General features: G+C 35.9%; 3 protein-coding genes across 5 annotated transcripts; 2 read left to right on the top strand and 1 right to left on the bottom strand.

The window, feature by feature from the left end:
• Positions 1 to 654: 654 nt before the first annotated feature.
• On the top strand, positions 655 to 4,263 carry LOC126817946 (uncharacterized). The gene is made up of 4 exons (XM_050545119.1): positions 655 to 676; positions 789 to 821; positions 1,059 to 2,046; positions 3,222 to 4,263. The coding sequence occupies exons 1-4, from the start codon at positions 655 to 657 to the stop codon at positions 3,223 to 3,225; spliced, it is 1,047 nt and encodes a 348-aa protein (XP_050401076.1). The 3' UTR covers positions 3,226 to 4,263.
• A 7,557-nt stretch (positions 4,264 to 11,820) lies between these two features.
• On the bottom strand, positions 11,821 to 18,774 carry LOC126817422 (methylthioribose-1-phosphate isomerase). 3 transcript variants are annotated; one of them, XM_050544385.2, is made up of 5 exons: positions 18,577 to 18,774; positions 16,267 to 16,502; positions 15,406 to 15,575; positions 14,408 to 14,809; positions 11,821 to 12,993 (listed from the first exon to the last, which is right to left on the bottom strand). In XM_050544385.2, exons 1-5 carry the CDS (start codon positions 18,712 to 18,714, stop codon positions 12,788 to 12,790), a joined length of 1,152 nt encoding a protein of 383 aa, XP_050400342.2. In that variant the 5' UTR covers positions 18,715 to 18,774; the 3' UTR covers positions 11,821 to 12,787. The 3 variants fall into 3 exon arrangements, with proteins under 3 accessions (XP_050400342.2, XP_050400344.1, XP_050400343.1); XM_050544387.2 differs by lacking the exon at positions 18,577 to 18,774 and adding an exon at positions 17,744 to 17,938; XM_050544386.2 differs by lacking the exon at positions 18,577 to 18,774 and adding an exon at positions 17,511 to 17,662.
• A 75-nt stretch (positions 18,775 to 18,849) lies between these two features.
• On the top strand, positions 18,850 to 22,759 carry LOC126817421 (probable RNA-binding protein 19). Its single transcript, XM_050544384.2, has 2 exons — positions 18,850 to 18,942; positions 19,729 to 22,759. The coding sequence occupies exon 2, from the start codon at positions 19,819 to 19,821 to the stop codon at positions 22,531 to 22,533; it is 2,715 nt and encodes a 904-aa protein (XP_050400341.2). The 5' UTR covers positions 18,850 to 18,942; positions 19,729 to 19,818; the 3' UTR covers positions 22,534 to 22,759.
• Positions 22,760 to 23,085: the final 326 nt, after the last annotated feature.

Here is a 23,085-nt window from a genome sequence, read left to right as displayed (position 1 = left end):
GTGAATGTTGTCAGGTACAATATCGATAAATAAATAATTACTGGACATTGCGGTACCGGAAAATCTTGACTTAAATTTTATTTACAGGATATTGTATTTTCTTTGGCTGGAAGCAACATTTTGAGTTAATTAAAATAGATAAGCAGTTTAATTTAAATTTCGATGAAAAACGTTACCCAGAATTCTTTTTCCTTACACACCTTCTTTTCTTTGAAATATTCTTCCGGGACCTATTTTGCCATGATTAATGGAGAATTCCAAATTTTCACTTGATCTCCTAAACATGTTCTTTTATGTAGACAAATCAAACGCCAAAATGTGAACAATTGGCCAAAACTATTTGTAGGAGTTCAGAACGTGTTTTAGAACGCTTTTTACACCGGGGTTAGTTTCTAACAGTTAAACGATATTTACATATCGATTGCTTTTATTTTACAGATTTGGAAGTGGATCCAATGATTTGTAAATCTGAAAAGGTTCTTTTGGATCCACACCCTGAGAATTGTGCTTGGTATTATAATTGCAGTGCTCACCCAGATGCTGTGATGGAGACCTTCTATAATGGTTTTATCATGGAATGCCCTTACCCTCAACTTTTCTCCTCTGTAACGTTACAATGTGAAGATTTTGAAGATGTAGCCTGTCGCGGTCGTTATGAACCCAAATCACCATGTAGGTATAGTATTCTAATTGCTCTCGGTGTAAAAGGGTGTGTGTGTGTGTGTGGTGTGTTTGCACCATAAAACGAACTCGGTAAATCAGCTGAAGGCAACAAATAAATAATGTAGCCTGTCGCGGTCGTTATGAACCCAAATCACCATGTAGGTATAGTATTCATATTGCTCTCGGTGTAAAAGGGTGTGTGTGTGTGTGTGTGTGGTGTGTTTGCACCATAAAACGAACTCGGTAAATCAGCTGAAGGCGGCAAATAAATAATGCATGTCAATTCTTGCAAAATTTGTTCTTTATTTGACATAACTGTGAATTGTTTCTATCGACAATATCAGGTTGATTTTATTATAAATCACCCCACTCATTCTATTTCATTTCTTTTAAAGGTGACTACAGAGCCAATCATTGTCATGAAACTTCTCACTGCATTCCTTGCTGGGTAAGATACGCCTCGTGTCTTCAGCTACCCGATGGCTTAAACCCCTGGCCCGATCTGGAATGGAAACCCTTCTTCGTAGAATGTTACAAAGAAAGGACGGTGTTTCAGGGCGCATGCGATAAAAGTGCAGTATTTTCACCCTTAACTAGAGCTTGTGAAACGCCTTACAGTATTCCGAGACAGCATGGCGGCTGGAGACCTGTTTGTGATAGCAGACGAGATGGTATCTACGCGGATGAATATGGGAGATGTGACATTTTCTATGTTTGTAAGAATTTTGATTTTGCCGGTTTTTTCCGATGTGATAATGAACAAATGTTCGATCCTTTAACTTCAACCTGTCAGGGACCCTCTACCGTACCTTATCCATGTGGCGATCTTGAAATGCCCAACTTGTGTGAATTGCTTCTAGATGGAAAATATATGGATATGTTTGGTCGATGCACACATTATTTTGAGTGTAAGAATAGAAAATTAAAAGGAATTTCAATGTGCCCGACAGGGATTTTCAACCCCGAAACACGGAATTGCGACACCAGTAAAGATATACCTAAACCATGCGGTTTATTTGACAACCCTTGCACCCACGAAGACGATGGATTTGTGACTGATCCGTCTGTGTGTACCAAAGTCTATTTGTGTGAACGGGGCTTAACAATGGCTTCGTTTGATTGTGACAAAAATATTACATGTGTGGGTGGCGAAGACGTTTCGAACATGTGTATGATTCCACCTGATTGCACCAACAAGTTGGATGGGTTTTATCCGGACATTCAGAATGGGGTTGATGTGTACTATACGTGCGAATCTAACGCGATACAACGTCATTATACTTGCAATCGAGAAAAGGGAGGAACTGTTTTTATTCCATCTAAACAGCGTTGTGATTTTCCAGAAGATTTATGTTACGACTTGTATCGATTTCCGAACAAATGGTAGGTAGCTCTGTGCACTCATCATCTGAATTCACGTTCCGGCCATTAATTTATCATCCAATGCATACAACTAATAAATAACATAAGAGGGTTTAGCTTAGTTAATTCTGAAAATATAAAATGACAAGTTGTGTTGCTTTTTTTGACAGATCTTGATCAACGCCGACAAAAAATAAAAAAGCAATAATGCGATATTTCTTCCTACTCTTTTGAAATATGCATATTGTCGCTTTCATCCTCCCACACGCTAGACGGCTTCGCTGGTTTAAGTAATATTTCTGGTACAAAAAGTACAATAATATGGCATATGTAAAAATTCCTTTTTATGCATGGACGAGGAGAATCAACAGTGTGGGCTGGGCTTTAGCATATCTTAAAGAATTTATATAGTTTTTTTGATATTATTAGATATCGTTTTATATTAAGTTGTTTACGCGGTGTTCACAAATGTCACTGACTCCTACTCAAATAAATAAATGTCATTCAAGGGTCATTTAAACACTTAAAATCATTCTGCGAGGCTTTCATTGATGAATGTTAATACAGATCTAAACTCGATTAGATCTGGAGAATGCAAAATATTGTGGGCATTCCACGTATTCCACGTTTTAAAAAAAAATGAAGTAGACCATTGCTTCTAGTAAGCAATGCCATCTTTAATTTAGGTGATTTACTGACTTTTTTGTAGTTAGTATTAAATCTGAAAATACCCAAAACGAGTGTGTACAAGGTCGTCAACACTAAAATCAATATTTGTTCATACCTTAATCCACATTTTCACGAAGGAAAATAGTTAATAAAAACGGCACTGATTAATCCGACAAAATAAATTTGCAAGCCAGTAAATTAACATGTCAGAATCAAACTCCTGGGAATTATTGTAGTATTTCATGCAAGATTCCATAGGTGACCAGTTCGATAATGGGATTGATCTGCATCTATATTATTTGTCATCTTTTCCGATAATAAATGGCAATTTTATGTCTCATCGTCAAATGATGTTTGGGTGAAATTTTAATAACGACATGCGAAAGTTTTACATCGAATAATAGCCTTTTTTTTAAAAAAAAAAATTAATGTGGCATACATAATATAAGATGCTACTTGAAGCTTAATTGAAATGTTGAAATATTAGGAATTACATTTTCATACATTTTCTATTATATTTTTTTCAGCTGATGGTCGCCTGGTGATCATAAAGGTGAGCATAAAGGTTCGCTTGTGTTACATGTGTTTACATTTATGAATAGTTTGTGAGACAAACTTTAAGCTTTCCAGTACTATTTTTTCTGATGAAGTTGCAATCACAGTAAGAAAAAGTTTAATGACAAAGAATCGATCATCAATGTAAAACGTTGAAAATAGTCTTTGCGGCTTGACCCCATTCCTTTCCCAATTTACCCATGTACTCGTCGGAGAATGTATTGCCCTGTGGGCCTACTTGACAGATCTGTAAGAACCAATAAAAGTCAAATAAGAACCTTCTTAATCAAAATTATAATGTAGTGATTCCTGTTACACTAATGACCATATTGATTCATTGAATGTTATGTTCTAATATCCAAACTAGTCGGCTTTTTACATTTAGGTAGATTTTATTTGTAAATAATAGTGCCTTTACTGTAAGTATATATAAGGAAATTAGCCTATCTTTGTGCTTTTAAACGTGCCTATAAATTCGATGTTTACTTCTCCTTCCCGTTTATAATCAAAAATGTTATTTCCAAAAGGCATTACAGATCCGTGGTCCATATTCAGACCAAGCTGTTGGGCGAGAGGTGAAACATGTTTGCAAACCATACCAGAATAAGAAAAACTATTCACAAATGCATAAGCGTTATGCACATTGTTCAGGCTAACATGTATTATATTTGTAAAATAATTAAAATATTGAAATAGATATGTAGGAAACACTTATAAGATTTACTGTCAGATTAACGGAACACTTTATAGGTACCTTGTTACTTTATTAATTAGCACATGTGGTCCGAATAATAGCACACATGGTCAGAATAATACATTAGTCTTGTACATGTATTTAGAAATATATGACGCCGAAGACATTAAATGAGTTTCTTATGCTATATATGTATATATTACCCAGCCGGAACAGAACAGTAGGCCGTTAAACCCCTTTTCATTTTATTTCATTTGTATATATTGTATTATGTAATTAATGTTTGCCTTTCTTTTAATAAACTTTTGGCTTATGGTGTACATTCTAATTAATATGTAATTGGTCACGCTGTTTTAAAACTCAGGGCCATAGGTTTTGTATAAAACCCTACCTAAAATTGTATGGGCATCTTGGACTTCCACGTCAGCCAAAGGATATTGTAAATATAATTATATTATTATGCCAGTTTTCATTCAAAGTTGTTCCAGAATTTATAGAATTAGAAAGATTCTTTATTTAACAATTAAGGAAGACTTGTCAAGAATATCCAACACGATGGTTATACCTCGAAATATCAAGACAACAAAAACCTGATTGTAGAATATAATTAGGCCTTTCATAACTGCATGACTTTATTCATTTTTTGAGAAATAGGCATATACACCGAATTTCTAGGCCAATAACAATCATAATAAAAGTTTCGGGCAATATTCGTGACAAAATTCTCGGTCCATGAGAAATATTGGTTTACCAAACTCCTATAAAGTACACTTCTTACGTCAATACCATTCAGGAAAAGTGGGTTAGAAAGATGAGTATCAATATTTTTCTATGACAAACAGATGTGTCGAAGGTTGTCTCCCAGTCAAATAATAAATAAAGGATGTTTATTTTTACCATTAAAGAGTTTATAAGTCATTTTATTGTGATGTACATTATGAAGACACAATTCGGGAGAAATAGGTTACGAAGAGGAGTATCCATATTTTTCTATGACCAATAGATATGTCGAAGGTTATATTCCAAATCAAATAATAAATAAAGAATGTTTAATTAATTATTCCATAAAAGCGTCTTCAAGTCATATTATCATGCTGTATAATAAGACATTTGTTGAACAAACATGCCATTTACAATCAATTTTAGTGTTATTTGCCCCAGACAGTCATCGAAATTCCGTATGTGTTGTAATTTTCACTGTTTGTCACCAGATATAATGACATCTGCCACTATGACAACTAGATTTGAAATCAATTCATGCAAATGTCAAACCATCGGAAGAACAACACCGAACAGTTTACTTTTAATGTCCATCAGACTATGAAAATTTATGTTATCCGAAAAATTAAAAGGTTCCTGGGTGTTTTATTTATCTTGAGCTATCATCGATGAAGAAGTGCCAGCCAGCCAACATCTACCACGCCTTTGCAATTAAATCCGGCCGTATGTGGGCCTATACAACCATTAATTATTATGACATAATCTTTACTGGGAAAGTACACAGATAATTCCATCCGTTGTAACTGAGCTTTTAATTTTTGGGTATACTGGATCTGAAAATTTTAGCCAATTTCCTGGCATTTGAGTTCATGGGAGCAAATTCTTGTGAACGAGAGGATAGGAAATAGGACATAATCTTGAGGCCTGCCTGTCAATCCCGCCTGTTTTGTGATAGTTGACAGAAATATAACCGTGAATGATAGCGATGAAATGAAATGAAATGGGGTTTACGTCCTACTGTTCTGCTCCGACTGGGCTAATGAAGACAGAGACGGTGATAGTGATGAGATAAAATAAGACCACAGAGGGATGGAAGAATGATGACATAATGGAATCGAGCGCCGTAGCCGAGAAAAAATTTCAGAAAGGGGGGTATAATGTAACGAAGCCTTTAATTTGTGGGACTGAGTCTGAGGGGACTTTGTCTCGGGGGGGGGGGGGGGGGGCTTACTTGGCTACACTCATACCCGTATCTCGGAAAAGCCCCCTGAAACACCCGATCAACACCCAGAATCGAAAGCCAGCAAAAAAACTTGGTCTCATAAATTCTCCTCTAGGGTGGCGACCCACACCCCACAACCTTTTTGAGCTCAATCTAATGTTAGTCTAAGGTCATTCACCAAAGTGTGTCTAGATTAAGGTCGGGAAAAGTCAGATATTTCGAATTAATGAGTAGGTTGCCTCAGCATTTCATTATAGCAAGTTTAGCTTTACTGAAAACCGCATGCTGCTCTAGAATATTGTCTAATTATTAAATTCAAACTGTACAAAATATTGCTACCTAAATTATCCCCACTAAAGTCTTGTAACAGCCTCTCAATAAGGTTTGCTTCAGAAAATAATCCTTAATTAACATAACATCTCTAGTTTACATTTCCACGACCACTAAATTAAAACAACATAAGATTCGATTATAAACAGTTCTCTTTATATTTTTTTAAAATACGCTTTCGATTTTTTTTTTTTTTTTTTTCATTTCAATATTTTTCGCATTGGGACGCTCTCTCTCTCTATGAAAGGTGTTCTGTTTAATATTTTGAAGTGGTTAAACAAATGGGTGAAAACGAGAAATGGGATAATTAGGTATTTTACAAGATTCAAGTTTTCTTAGACTAACTCACATACATTTCCTGCCACCATCAATTGCTGAAAGTAGGGTACTATCGTCCAGTCATCTCGTGCACAGATTTGTCCAATAGAATAATGATGACGTAAAACGGTGCCCATGCGAAACACTTACCCAATAATGGTAATTGCCCCGCCCTAATAGCTGACAAATCTGTACTTTCTATATAAGAAAGAGCGAGGTCTTCAGACATCATTTAGAGGTCCAGGAGAGATGTCGTTCGGAGTTCCCGGGGAACATCATACCCACGGCCTCTTCGGCTTAGAGGCTGGAATGGCTCTCGCCACAGAACACGGGCTAAGTGATAAAGAACTTATATTTAGCTTATATTTAGTGCCATAGCTGTGTGCAGTTTCCTGTATGTAACCTTTGCATTATGGATGTTATAAAGATATAAAAACATAGTTAACTAACAAAGTTTTCCACAGTCAATTGATCCTTGAAGTTTTATACACAACGTGAAGTCAAAGTTAGTTCCTAAATGACTGTAGTGTCACACGTCCACGTGAAAATGTTGGCGTATAAAAATCGTCCGTTCGTCTGGGGTTTTAAAAATGCTATTTTCTCATATAAACATGAATAATACATGAATAATGAATGATACGGAAAGCGACTGTATGATTAATGGGCATTTTGTACCAGCTTTGCATGATCGCATATAATTTAATACTTATCTAATAAGTAGGCGGATCTTCGGGCTATTATCTTCTTTAGTCCATATACTTCTATATCAAATTATATTGAAATAATAGAGAAGTTAAACAAAACACGCAGAAGATAAATATCAAAGTAGACACATTTTGGTTAAAGCAAACAGTGTGTGGGCTACTGAAACTGTTCTGTTCATTACTATTGGAGCAACACAAGTGTCTTCCTGATGATATTAGGCGGGAAACTGTCGTCTGCGTTTGTTGAATGATGTGTAAAGATGTCAATACCCAAGTATATTCAATAAACTTATTTGAATTAAAGTAACTCGACGTTTGAATTACAAGTGATGTAGACCTAATGATTGCAGAACAGCGTCCTGGCATGATATTAACATAGCAGGCCCGGGAATGTCTTTTTAATCAAAAGATAACTAGACATAATCCTTTAGAGGCATTTAGTAACTGGATAGAGCAATAAACTATAACTCGCATCTATGGAAGAACAATTACTTGCTTGGAAACGTTGGGAGAATAATCTCCTGAAGTCTTTAGACTGGTCTTGAACTGTTGAGTTTCAGGAAGATGTCTAATAAATTAGCTTCATTAAAAAGAAACTGCTGATATTGACAAGGCCTACTCCGCGCCAGGACAGATTGTTTATATAAGTCTAAACTCTTAAACTTTGTCTAGTCCTTCTGATAGGTCTAAAAAATGAGATGCCGTGTCCTGCGTAACGTTGGTGTGCACGTAAAAGAACCCTTGGCAAATGGAATTCGAAAAAAAATGCCTAATAGCACATTGCTTGGCGTATGCCCGTCTTCATTAACAAAATTTGTAACAGTCACAGAATAAAGTAAATTGACTGAATTTTCATATATTCCTTTTTCGTTATATATTTTTAAGATATAATAGCGATAACTTTCAACTATTTATCCAAATCTTACATCTTTAAGTGAGTTAGCAAACAAGTAAATACTAATTTCTTTACGATTTACAAGTTTGTTTATTCATAATACATATAAACAATAATATAAAGTTAAAGGCATAAACATTAAAACAGCACATCTCTTAGATATTGAACACATCTTGAAAAGGGAAGAGTATTTCACACGACATTATACATAACAATTTGAGTTAATTACATTTGTATCCAATCATCCACACTGGATAGTCTGATTTTACTCCTCTCAGGTTGAATATATATATACTCTTCAAAAAAAAGTAGGGGATATTCAGAAACAATACAAAACTGCGGAAATGCACTGCTGATTTTATTAGAGGTAACCAGTGTATGTTAATAACAGGCCAATTGCCTACACATGAACATAAACAGTTCATATGGGCGGCTTATCTGACGGCCCCATTTCACTCGCAAAGAGATACACTGTCAAAAGTGAAAATGGACTTTTTTCATTTTTGCCTTAATGAGTAATTGCTCAATCAATCCTCAGAAATTCAGCAATTCGTCGTGGCATGCTCCTAAACAACCGTCCAGTCACGATTTGGGGCAATCTGACCAACTCCTCATGCACTGTACGGCCAATTCTTGCAGTGTTGTCGGTTGATGTTGACCGTCGACGAACACGTCTCCCGATCATGTTCCAGACATGCTCTATAGGGGAAAGGTCAGGACTCGTGGCTGGCCAAGGCATATGGACAATATGGTGACGCTGGAGGTAGTCATTCACGACACGAGCGGGGTGGGCACGGGCATCATCATCTTGAAAGATGAAACCTCGACCTGCACGTTGAGCAAAGGGCAGAACTATCGGTGCCAGGATGTGGTCACGGTAGTGCACACCAGTGACCCTTCCTTCAACAATATGCAAGTCCGTTCTGACAGTCATGGTGATTCCTCCCCACACCATAACAGACCCACGCCCGAATCTGCCATGCTGTCTGACGTTAAACGCCTCTAAACGCGAGTACGTCATCGGTGAAATCCAGAGTAAATCTTGACTCATCTGAGAACATTACACGCGCCCATCGACGATTACCCCAATTTCTACGCTGCCTACACCATTGACGCCTGTTTGCAATGTGCTGGCGAGTTAGTGGAGGTACAACACGCGGTCGTCGCGCATGCAGATGGGCTGCATGTAGCCGATTTCTAATCGTTTGGGGTGTAACTCGAATTCCTGTAACTCGGTACAAGTTTACAGAAAGCTGATTGGCCGTTTGTCCTCGATTTCGCAGGACCTGTGTACGAATGTATCGATCCTGGGCTTGAGTAGTGGCTCTAGGATGATCTGAACGAGCTCAGTGGTTCTGTTGGGGCGATAAGTTCTTCATCTGTGAAAATACTCTCAAAGCATGTCAAGTGTCTATGCCTATTTATCATATCACAACCTGCATAGGTATTTGCATTTCAATGTCCCCTACTTTTTTAAGAGTATATATAGATCTACTATATGGTTCTAAACCAGGGCAATGATTCCCAACCAGGGCCATCTTAAGACTATATATACCAGAATCCCACCCCACACCCCATCTGTGGAAAAGCAATGTATTAATTGACTAACTTGAATGGATATGCCTCTTCGATATACAATAAATAGATAGTACAAATGAACTAATTAATTAACTCTTGAACTAACACATCAGAACAGCAAATAGTACGCTATTCACATTCTATAGGAATTTTATTGAAATTTTGACCGATGCAGACATGTCCGTAAATCTTTCAAAGGGGAAAATTAATGATGTTTGTTTGCATGTACCATAAATTTTACTCAGGGACACTATGTTGAATCAAATATTGCAAAGTTTATTTCCCTCAATCCCTCGAAATTTGTCAGTTAAGACTGGGATAATGAAGACGGGCATACATCAAGCAGTGTGCGTTGGTGGAAATGTGACCTGGTCCCGAGTTCGCGAAGCCTTCTCAGACGTAAGTTAAGAATTTACTCAATTTTCCAGCTCTGTTTATGAGAAATATCTTAAGTCTGAGAATGCTTTGTGAACTCCGAGCCTGAACAGCTGCACTACCGCCTGCTCTTATTTCAATTTCCAGCTGTCAAGGGTTCTTTAAAGGGGCCTCGTTTTTCCGTTCCATCCGAAACACTAGATGGTTTTCCTTGACAGGCCCGCTGTTCTGCACCACTGGCAAGGGAAAACTATGAAGAAAATCCCTAAAGGAAAACCACCTGGTTAGCTACCCAATGAGGAAGCACGACTCCATAAGAAAGCAAATATTTGTAGATAACAAGGTATGTAGCATGTATATCGCCAATCACCATACATACATGCATTGTAAAAGAACCATTGACAATTGAAAGTCAAAGAAGAATCTGTGGAAACGTTTCTGTCCTGGAAAACTTCTACCCCACACATAGATTAGGGAGCATAGAAATACAAATTGCCATATTGTTCTTTCAAAATGTCCGCAGTATTGTGATGACGAGAAAGTAAACCTCATTTCATTCCATTCTAAAGATTCTAGTCTGTCAACCCTATTTTGGTCAACTTCGGAATGTATAGCAATTACAACATACACTGGATTTCTTGACTGTATGAGCAACCCTTGTTTAGGCTGGAAGTTATCTGGAACAAGCTTATGACGGACAAATACAGCTCACTAATCTAATCAATCAATGCACTCATTACAAATAAATGTGTCTCGACTTTCTTGATGATCTCTTACATGGCATGTATCTTTAAAAATATTGTTTACCTATTGATTAAACTAAAGGGACATAACAGAACAATTAATCTCATCTTGTCTTTCTCCTTTCTTCACTACCATGATAGTCAACCAAACATCGGCAGCGGACTAGCCAGTTTTACAGAATGAATTATTGTTTATGTCCCCATGCCAGTTCCCCAAATCAATAGTACCATACGGAAAATGCATCTAAAAATGAGAGCTATTTCGAGAACACGCTCTAATCTTAATACTGATGCTTGCCAGGGTGTTGTTAGAGCTTTAGTAACATCGCATATGGACTATGCAAATTCACTTCTATTAGGAGCACCGGAGACAGCTTTAAACAGACTACAAATAGCGCAAAACAATGCTGCACCCTCATAACTAGAAGACGAAAATTTGATCATATGTCGACTAAGTTACAGAAACTCCATTGGCTTCAAGTTCGAGTGAGGGTTCAATTTAAAGCTCTTGTGAATGTGCTTAAATCAATTATTCTTACACTGCACACAGTTATTTAAAAGAACTCTTTGATTTCTATACTCCCCGAAGATCCAAACTTCGTTCCTCAGGTGATCGTAGCATTTTGAGGATTTAAGACTAACTTAAAAACATATTTATTTCAAAAATGTTTTTAAAGTGTTTTTTGTAAATGCCCTTAGAAGCCCTATATAAATCGAACAATAATAATATACTAAAAAGAAAATAGACAAAATTTAAACTGAAAAACTGATCATGAATGGTTTGGCAAATCATTTGAACATCTATTTGTGCTTTCTTTGTAGTAGAAATTCTTCTTTGGATTTCATCCTTAGCAGATCATGCACAGAACGAGAGGCAACTATTACTGTTTTGATGTATCACTCGATAATCTAGACTAAACACTAAGAGTCTCCATCCTGTAGAATTGTCCCTGTATCTTATATATACTGGTAGCACACTATTAACAAGGGTAGCTGGTGAGATGCTTTATTAAGAAATAATGACAAGACCATTACAGGTTTAACCACTGTATCTTGGCCACAAATTAATAATACTGTAATTAATATAATTAGAGAATAATTACCAAGTTCGGATAAAATGGAATGAAACAAGCCAACTATGAGGCTAATGTGCCCCCCCCCCCCATCTCATCGAAATCCCAAAATAAATAGATGACACATATCAATTAATCGCACTTTTATTTTTTTCAAATGATTACCAACTATACACTAAGTTTCATCACTCTGTATCAGATAAAATCAAAGCCAAAGAAATTGCTTAGATCCGCTTAGCTTTAGCGGGAAATGTTAATCATTGAACTCAGTCAAGACATTTACCTAATGAACATCAACATTAAGTTTAATCATTCTATATATACTGCCTCAATTAACAGCAGAGTTGTTGTTCCAAAGTCTTGGCCAATCAAATTGCTTATCGATCTTTAGCCTAAGCAGAAAATTCTCATCAAACTTAGTCAAGGTAATTATATAATGAGTTTCATATAGGTCTCACTTAATTATAACCAATCAAATTGCTTAACGTAAGCAGACAATGTTCATCATCGAACTCCATCAAGGCATTCACCTAATGAACGCCTACACCAAGTTTGAACATTGTACCTCAATTAGAAGGAGAGTTATTGTGTTTGAAAGTCTGAACCAATCAAATTGCTTATCACTCTGCTTACCCTCAGCAGAAAATGTTCATTATCGAACTTAGTCACGGTATTGATTTGATGAAAGTATACACCAAGTTCCATCACTGAAGTTATTGTGTCCCAAAGCATCGACCTAATAAACACCTACACCAAGTTTGAACATTTTAGCTCAATTAGAAGGAGAGTTATTGTTTCCCAAAAAGTGTGACGGACAGAACAATTAAAGCTTCAATAGAGAGGAAATACAATTATAATCAAGTTACTTTTTAAGCGCTTTTCAATATTATTCACTTTTTACAGCATTTTTCAATGATGAGTATGATGATCTGCGTTGTAAGCCTGGACCTCTATTTTTCTTATTTTCACTTAAAATGGATGCCAATTTTTCTTTAATTTCTGAAGGTTTAAAAACACCAAACTCTGTTACTATTCCTCCAGTAATAAGTTCTGCTGGTGTTACATCAAAAGCAGGATTCCAACAATTTATTCCTGAAAGAGTGCAATTGGTATAACATTTATAGTGGCTCGGCAGGTAAGACGTTAGCTTGCTAACCGGGAGGTCGGGTGTTCGATCCCTGCATTGGCCGCGAAAGTTCATCTGGATTTTCCAGCGTGGTTCTCCCTTACAAGTAGCGTAGGATAGTGGGCATGGCGAGGGATAAAGTATAGTCATTCGGGTCGGATGGAAAACCAAGGTCCCATGTACATATTGCCGTTCATCTAAAAGAACCCTTGGCAGTTGGCATTCGATATAAGAGTAGGCTGTAATGCTGCTGTCCAGGCAAAATATCCCTCATACTGCACTGTATGGCGTATGCCTGTCTTCATTACCAGAGGCTCACTATAGACCAGGAGCTCACCGAATTGGATCCCTATGTTTGTTAGACAGTTCCTCCGTGATTTTTCAACAGTGTTTTTGCATGTCAGTGGTGGACAGATTCTAGTTGTTTAGTAGGGGTGAAAAACTGAGGCTTGAACTCACTTTAAAGTCTCTAACTCAGTATCATCCAGAGTCTTTGACATTGCAAACATGAATTATCTGTCAATTTAAATCAACATTGATGTTGTGATCTTACTGAGAAAAGATGGGCTTATGATAACCAATATCTAAGACAAAATAAACATTTTATCATTGGTACACGAATTGTGTAATTGTGTACCATAATGCGTTTCAGCGACATTTGAAACAAGGCACTCAAAGAGTGAGGCTAGACATATTCCACAAGTTGTGTTAAACGGTGACGCCATATTCTTAACTGGAGAGCATGCGCAATAAATACTATCGGTGTAGACTGGACTAACCAGACGCTAGAGATTGCAATTCGATTGAGGCTTCTGGCGTATTTTGACGAACATAACTGATTTGAAATTAGAGTAAAATCGGAAATGATTGAATGTAAATCAGTTTATATACATTCATATTACATTATTATATGTGTTGCGACCCATTTGTGTCAATTTCAAGGTCCCAAATGTTAGCGATTTAGCTCCTTTAACTTTGTACATGTTATCAAGCCCTTCACATAATACCCTGCATTACTAATTTCAATTGGCTTGATTCCTTGATAGAAAATATCATCGCAAATCCCAAATCTCGCACTTTTCAGTTAAAATGTCTACCTGTGATAATCGAGTTGCAAAATTCAATGTTTGATTTGATTATGTCTGTATCGCCATGATCGCATGTCTGCAGTAAAGGGAGATAACGTAAAACTCACAGTCATTGCTTCAGGAACCTGTGTTTAATATGGCTTACATGTAAATGAAAGCTTGACAGTAGGAATTCTACGAAGAGGAGGTGGAAGCACTGCTGTGCACACAAAATAATTGGTAGTGGCTCTGGAATTGCTTATTGCTCAGACAGTAGCTATCTTATGACTGTGGGAAATTCACTGTGACCTACCTTCTGCCGCTATCTTTTGCCCTTTGATAGAAACCATTTCATGATGCGGACGTTCTTCAATTTCTATTTCTTTCCCAGAAGCTTTGCACGAATCAAATGTTGTTACAGGACATGCTACATAAAAAGGCACATTAAAATATTTCGCAACAATGGCTAACTGCAATGTTCCTATTTTATTAGCTGTGTCGCCATTGGCAACCACACGATCAGCACCAACCACAACAGCTGTTACATCATGGTGTGCCATCAACATGGAAGGCATACTGTCTAATATCAACGTAGCTGAAATATTTTCATGCACCAGTTCATATGCTGTTAATCTAGCACCTTGATTATAGGGTCGTGTTTCTGTACAATAAACATGATCAATCTTGCCTCTTTCGTGTAGTGCTCGAACAATTCCTGCGAAAATACAAAAATATGTATTGAAATCAAGCATAAAATTGCAGGAGGAGAAATATATACACATAAAATTAACAGCTCTCTCAAGTGGGACAAAACAACTGGTGGCTGGTGGTGGATTTAAGACATAATAAAACCCTTGTACAGTAATTGTAGCAAGAACCCACATTGGCAGCAGTTAAAGGGAGACAACTGCATTTAAAGACACCCATGAGCAAATCAAAAAGATAACGTCAAATTAACTAGTAGTATATATGATGTTTGGGCTACGTTTCAATCAAAATTATGATATTATTACTTTATTGTAGATAAAATCTCAAGTAATTAATACTAACTGTACTCATTAACATACAAACCAAGAGAATTTAACAATGGACTGGTCATTTAGTTAACCTAGTTTATCCTTGTACCAGTTTAAACAGTAGCCTATGTTTGATCAAATTAATGCCAACCTATAATCTCAATATGCTTTTAAATAAATAAAACTGAAATGGTGAAAGTGGAAGCACTAGATACTAGAAGTAGTCCACATATTAATCCCCACCAATCCTGTCACATACTTGTATATAATATGTTCCAAAATTCAATTTATTTACCTAATGCTGTACCATATCCTGCCGTTGCTAGGGAACCTGTATTACAGTGAGTTAAAATACGAACGTTTAAATTTTCTGTATTGCTGATGATATGCTCAGCCCCATAAAATCCAATATCTTTGTTAATAGTAACATCATCTTCAAACATTATTTCTGCTGCTTCTATGGCTCTGAAATACAAACTTATATAATTACGGTCCATGTTGATTATAACCAGTGTTGAATTAGACTTGGTGAGACCCTAGGCTAGAAAGTTACACCAGAGAAGATCTCACAAACAAACATGGGATTGATCATATTATCTGCTGTACAAACTTTAGACCATTCAACTACCTAAATCTCCAACCTTGCATAGAATAGCCAAATTGACCATTAAGAAGCCCATGTGTCTAGTTTGATTGCGCAAAGAAAATCATAAAGTTTTAGACATGATCATGCCAGCCAAAAACCCCAAACTACCTCTTTTGATTCCCATGAATATTAGTTCGATGGGCCAACTAGTATGAATTGTCTATATATTGTTAAAGATCATACAGAGCTTTCCGTACATCTAATAAATATTTGTGAAGAAAACTGACAGTCAACAAAAATTGGAAGTATGAACAATTCATTGTTAACTGGTGAATTAAAACATTTCCAAGAAGCTATTGCATGAACTGTAAATACAAATAGTGAGACGCAGGCCAGTAACCATTTACACAACTGACCAATATTATTGTTGAAGCAGAGACATTTTGGGCTGAATAAATGAAAATTTAGTAATTAAACATCAGTATCTGTCTAAACATGTTAGTTCATTTGATAATATATTTGAATACCCGGAGGGAGGGACACAGTGGAATCAAAGTTATTTTTGCTTACAATTCCTTGAAATCATTGATAGACAAATCGCTTTCTTCTGCCATATCTTTTATCATTGATGATATTTTTGTAGCAGCCTCGTCCATGTTAACAGCAGTTGGTCTAGCTGTTACCAAATATTTCAATCTATCGGAAACATACTCTGCTATCTCTTTCCGTGATTTAAAGTCCATGTAGTATAACTCTACAGCCAAACTAAGACATCCTACAATAGCAATTGCTGGAGCTCCTCGTACCTTTAATAATATAAACATATTACAGTACTTTGATCCTATTGTGTTTGAATTTAACAAAACAATACAGATCTACATGATTTAAAAATTAGATATTAAAAAGATCATTTATTTTGATAATCAGGATTCATTAGACACACAACAATCATTCCAGAATCTTTATCTATATAAAGGATATAATTATGATCTACCGTTTATATATTCTGTTTTTGTATGACAACTTAAAATGGGCCGATATATATTTTTAAAAACAGTAGTATTCTACCCAATAATCATCCTCTGTATCCCCAGTGGTCTCATTCCGTTTTACTTCACTATACCCTGGATTAATCTATAGGGTTTCCACGATTTCAAATTATCTGCCCTGGTCTTGATTGTAGCTAAACTCTACGAACCAATCAAAAAACAGTTTACAAACCAGCTTATTAATGAAACAACCTTCGTTTTGCGTTCGTTTTTATAAGGGTAGATAACCATCTTCATGTCCATTTATTGAATGATTTATGTAAATAATGTTTATATTTCTAATTCATTTATATTTAATTGTATTATCAAAATATGTAGCATACATGTACTTCACTGATTTCAAATATGTGTAACATCTATATGTTTGACTTTTGTTATTATTATTACTATTCGTTCTTTGAAATGTTTTATTCTGTTATGTTTATTATTATTGAACTTTATATACTTGGCAATATGATTCTCAATTAAGAGAGAAAGAAAAATCGGTTTTAACATTCACTCGACACAAACTAGGTCATTTTGGTAATAACATATGGTTCAATTTTGTTTCAATAATTCTCTTGTGCATAGGGGTCTAAAATAAATCATAAATCAATGGAACCTGTTGTAAGGTGGACACTGCATGCTTTCTTTTAACCTTTCTTTTAACCTTGGGTTATTTGAGGTGCCAGGTAGTCTGAACAACTGAAGATAACAAGTGGCTACATGCAATTTTATTCTTTGATCTGTTATATCACGGGGCAATTCTGTTAAAGTGAAACCAACCTGCATGAAAAGCATTAGAAATGGTTCCACTACTGATGTCTTCCGCCTTACTCCAGCCACAGTAGTGGCTCGTCCTACGGAGTTCCTTTGCGCAAGTCTTTTAGTCAAATGACTACAAAAAGGTTACAGGCCTATAGCTCCCTTAATTTACACATAAACTGACCCAAAACAGTACTGCACATAGCTTAACATATAATAAATCAATTCCCATTGAAATAAAGGTGAAGCCTTACCGCATAATTATATGATTTGATGAAACCCAACTGGTACGCGAAATTTCAACTGGCCGGTGTCATGGCGGCTTGCGTAATACGTCATTACAAGAAACATCTCTATGCAAATGTAGAACGCATAACCACAAAGAAAAACTGTTCGGTAACTATTTTAGTGGTCCAGTCTTCACTATTTGTCATAGAATTACTTATTCCAATACAAACTGTAATGATATGTGTGGACAATTGTGCGTTTGAACCTATTTGAACTTGCGTAAGGAGTCTTAGACTGTATCAGTATCAATTGTAACGTTAAACACACAGTTTAACGTTACAAGTATAGTAACTAGAAAAGCGTATGCTTTAGACATGGTAAAAAATTTATAAAATGGGAATTATATGAACTGAGGAAGAAAAGTGTATCGTGACTCACCTCTTGAGTCGTTTAGTGGTTGTGTAGTGACGGTATTTATTAATGAAATTGTTATTGAATATTTATTGAATAAAGTGATTTGTTTTGTTGTTTGTTATTTATAAATGAGACCTCTCTGGATTGGCGATAGTCTGCCAGTTGACATAATGAAAATTATACTCATATCAAACACTCATATTATACTGACTATGAATAATTCTTGCGTCCGTAACATTACACAATCTCGTGTGGACGACTTAACCAATGTATTTCTACATCCCGAAATTAACTAAGTCGTGTGGAGGAGTGAACCGATGCCGTGTGGACGACTCCACCAACGATAGTATGGACTGTATGGACTGTATGGACGACTTATTACCAGATCTTTCGTGTGGACCGGGCCACCACTTGAGAGTGGTATTCAAAAAAAGCATTCAACAACCTTCATTTGCTTGATGGCATCCCATCCATCTTCTGTATTTTGAACGGGGATATATTCAGAATGTGTTGGTAACTGTAACTGATCTAAAATCTCTAATTTCCCCCGTTCATAATGAATAGCTTGTAAAGCACCTGCCATTTCTCTACCACATCGATTGTCCGCGTGTACCGTTAATCGACCTTGACCTGTATTGTAAACTAGACTTGATTGTCCTCCCCTTCATTATTTCTCTAGATTTTATGTTTCGATGTTCAAGACTACATAAACCGGAAACATCCAAACACGTGGATCCATATCTTCCGGTTAGATGAGTTATATTAATATTCTTCTGACCGAATTAGATACGATACTATCTAGATTCTATAGGTTAGTATAAAAAATGATATATAATATATACGTAGAACAAACCGTTTTGTACCACAGGTGGTTAAAACATCATAAAAGGCTCATTTATCAATTATTATCCTACTAGTACTACACTTAATTGAATGATAGAGATGAAACCCCACTGGCACTTGAACTTCTAATATTTTTCACAGAGTTTAGCAGCATGAAAAATCAATTCTAAGTTGTTATAAAATAGATACATAGGCCTACGTAGTAACTATGCTTTTTCACATAAGTACCATGCACAAGGAACTGGACAGTTCCTAGTCAAACTTTCACACCAACTCTGATAGATATAAATTGAGGAAGATATATATTGGCAATAAAATATGTCACAAACTTTAGACTGAATTGAAAAAGTGTGCTAGTTACTTAGTAACTTAGGGTGATTAACTAAAAGATAGTGAAATTGCCACACTTGTCTGTTAAGGTTTTATGCTGTATCGCTTACTACTGCCCTGATTTTACAATTGTTTGATTACATTGAGTCATGTTTGTATTGAAAAATGAGTTGAATTTGAGGTTACCAATATTGACCTTGTGTTTCGTTATTCACTGACCGATGTTTGTCACAGGTGGTCACATTCAGATCTTGGTTCTGAATTACATATAATGGTAGGCCTACTTGTAAGAGAAAGTCACTGTATCTTTATTTGAATGGTAATACAAATACAATGTATTTCTACCATATTTTTCAGAGTACAAATTTGTCATGTTTAAGATACCATAAATTGAAATTAATTTTCTTTTTTTGTCTTCTTGCAGAACAAGTTATCCTAACCCAGGAAGAAAGTACCCTTGCTGTTATACTAGTTCAATCATGTTTATAAACATTAAACTTTAATTACCGTAATAATGTCACGATTAATTGTAAAAAATCTCCCTAAACGGGTTAAAGAAAGTAAATTGCGTCAACTATTTGGTGCTCATGGAACTCTAACAGACTGTACACTTAAATATACTAGAGAAGGATTATTTAGACGATTTGCTTTTATTGGCTATAAAACAGAAGCAGAAGCTCAGGCAGCACAACGTTTTTTAGACAGAAGTTTTTTAAATACCGATCAGATTGAGGTTAGCATAGCAACAACAGTGAATGATGAAGAAAAGCCCAGAGCGTGGAGTAAATATTCACAAGACAGTTCAGCTTTCCAGCGTATCGAAAGAAATGATCCAGCTTATATTGAAAAGGCTAAGAAGGAATATGATGAATTGAAGAAAAAAGAACGTGCTGGAAGAATAAATGATCTATTGGGTGACCTCAAAGATGATGAGGGTTTTCAAGAATTTCTCAAAGTGCATGACAATGCTGACAAAAGACCTATCTGGACAAATGACACCATTGAAGCTGGAACAAAGTCAAAGCCACTAAGAAAGGATAAAGAAGAAGTAAAGCTTGATAAAACAAAAGATGTCTCAGATGTAGAAGAAGATGAGGAACAAACTAAATCTCCTCAAAAAAAGAAAAAGGACAAATCCTTAAAAAAAGAAAAAAATAAACTGTCAAAAGCTAAAATATCAGATATGGACTACCTTAAAGCAAAGATGTCCAAGTCTGATTTAAGTGATGATGAGGAGGAGGACAAGATCAATGAAGAACATGTGGAAGAAGATGAAAATCAGACAGGAAGGGAGAACATGGACACAAGAGATGCTCCATCAAATACACAAGAAAAAAGATACACAGTTCTAGTCAAAGGTCTTAAAGGAGCTTGTGGTGCCAATACTATTATCCAGTTCTTCAAACCGCTTAAAGTTGGCAAAATAGACATTAAAAAAAGTGAAAATGGTGTGAACATTGGTTTTGCGTATGTTGATTTTTTTACTTTGAAAGACATGGAGCAAGCACAGAAAAGGAGTAAAAATTTCATCAATGGCAAAAAAGTAATCATAAAGAAAGTGGGAGAAAAAATGGTGGACGTGGAAGTGAAAAAACCTCGGCCATGGGAAATAAAGAATTTTAAAACAACAGAAGATGAAGAAGGAATAGCAGAGAGTGGTCGATTGTTTGTAAGAAATCTAGCCTATTCTTGTACTGAAGAAGAAGTGGAGGAGGTGTTTAAGCCTTTTGGTCCGTTAGCTGAAGTGAGTTTACAAGTGGACAGATTAATGAATAAACCAAAAGGCTTTGCCTTAGTTACATATATGATGCCTGAGCATGCAGTAGCTGCTTACAGTAAATTAGATGGAAGTATCTTTCAGGGACGCATGTTACACATTATACCTGGTAAAGAGAAAAAAGAGTTTGAAGATGCAGATGGACTCACCTATAAGAAGAAGAAGGAGCTGGAGAAAAAGAAGCTTGCTAAAAGTTCCCATAATTGGAATTCTTTATTCCTTGGTGCCAATGCTGTAGCTGATGTAATGGCAGAGAAATATGGAACCAGTAAAGGTAATATTTTAGATGTTGAAGGTAAAGCCAGTCTTGGTGTAAGAATGGCTTTAGGTGAAACCCAAATCGTTGCAGAAACACGTGAATTTTTAATAGAAAATGGTGTTAGTTTGGATAGTTTTAGTCAAGCTAATGCACCAAGAAGTAAAACTGTTTTATTAGCTAAAAATTTACCAGCAGGTACAAAAATTGATGAACTAAAAACATTATTTGTTAAGTTTGGTAATATTGGACGTTTGTTACTACCTCCTAGTTGTGTTACAGCTTTAATAGAATTCTTGGAGCCTAATGATGCCAGAGCTGCTTTTACTCGATTAGCTTATTCAAAGTTTCATCACTTACCGCTATATTTGGAATGGGCGCCAGTGGAAGTGTTTAAACCCTCTCCTTCACCCATCAAAGAAAGTAACATAGAAACTGCACCAAGCGGTAACAAGGCAGATGAATCGGCACAAAGCAGTAGCAAGAAAGATGAAGCAGTTGAGGACTCTGAAAACGAAGCAGAAGAAGGTGCAACACTCTTTATAAAAAATGTGAATTTTGAAACTACAGATAGTGACTTTTCTGCTGTGTTTGAAAAATGTGGTAAAGTTGTTAAAGCCAACATTGCCAAAAAAATGGATGTAAAAAATCCAGGTAAACAGTTGTCCATGGGATTCGGTTTTGTACAATTCCAGCAGAAATCTTCCCTAGAGAAAGCTCTGAAAGAATTGCAGAATGTGGAATTGGACGGTCATAAATTAGAATTAAAAAGATCCAATCGAGCCACACAGAATTCCAATATCAAAGACAGAAAAATACAAAAGGATAAAAAAGCCACAACAAAAATCCTTGTGAGAAATATCCCATTTGAAGCAAAGGTTCATGAACTATCAGAATTATTTAAAGTGTTTGGGGAGATTAAATTTGTGCGTCTGCCCAAAAAACTAAGTGGAACTGGAACACATAGAGGTTTCGGTTTTGTAGATTTTCTGAGTAAAGAGGATGCTAAGAGAGCTTTTAATGCCCTGTGTCACAGTACTCATTTATACGGTCGTCGTCTGGTGTTAGAGTGGGCTGACACAGAAGAGAATATTGATGACTTGCGGCGCAAAGTTGCAGAACAATATTATGATGAACCTGTGGCCAAAAAACTGAAAAAATCTACATTTATTGAAAAATTAGAACGAACTGGTTAAATAGTGCAAGTAACCATTATGTTTTCCTTCAATTTATCTTTAGCCTATTTATCAAATTGTGAAAAGTACTGTGACTGCTTGAGGAATTTGAATTAATTGTTATTTAAGATTAGTCTACCGTATACACTTCCAGGACAATTAATGAAATAAACATTGCTAATCTTAAATATAATGTAAATTTGAATGCACATGTATATTCATGTGAATAAATCAAATAAAAATCCAACCTCTGGCTAGTTAAAGGGAGACAACTCTATTTGGCATAGGAAGGCAGACCACCATTTACTTTTCACCATCTTATAGTTCGTCTATAATTATATAGCAATAGAGGTTTAGCTCCTTTAAGAAAAAAATGGAGAGAATAAATTAATGCGATAGCTCGACGAAAACCTTGTAGTGCATCAATTAGTTTTCTAGAAAAAAAGAAAACTACTTAAATTTACGTTCTTATAAATTTTATGTAGGTCTATAACTGATGCAATAAATATTTTTGAAAACCCTGCCCAAAATAGGCATCATTGATTTTATAGTGAGGAGATCGATATTTTGATT

Source organism: Patella vulgata, chromosome 4 (assembly GCF_932274485.2).
Source record: "Patella vulgata chromosome 4, xgPatVulg1.2, whole genome shotgun sequence".
Lineage (NCBI taxonomy): Eukaryota > Metazoa > Mollusca > Gastropoda > Patellidae > Patella > Patella vulgata.
Note: the sequence above shows the minus strand (reverse complement) of the source record. Positions and strands in the feature narration are given on the sequence as shown.

Coding starts and splice junctions, on each gene's coding strand:
- LOC126817421 (XM_050544384.2), top strand. CDS start 19,819: ATGTCACGATTAATTGTAAAAAATCTCCCTAAACGGGTTAAAGAAAGT.
- LOC126817946 (XM_050545119.1), top strand. CDS start 655: ATGAACCCAAATCACCATGTAG. Junction 677..788: donor GAACCCAAATCACCATGTAG/GTATAGTATTCT, acceptor TAAATAATGTAG/CCTGTCGCGGTCGTTATGAA. Junction 822..1,058: donor TTATGAACCCAAATCACCAT/GTAGGTATAGTA, acceptor TTTCTTTTAAAG/GTGACTACAGAGCCAATCAT.
- LOC126817422 (XM_050544385.2), bottom strand. CDS start 18,714: ATGGCAGGTGCTTTACAAGCTATTCATTATGAACGGGGGAAATTAGAG. Junction 16,503..18,576: donor ATGCCATCAAGCAAATGAAG/GTTGTTGAATGC, acceptor ATATTATTAAAG/GTACGAGGAGCTCCAGCAAT. Junction 14,810..15,405: donor AGGATATGGTACAGCATTAG/GTAAATAAATTG, acceptor GTATTTTCGCAG/GAATTGTTCGAGCACTACAC.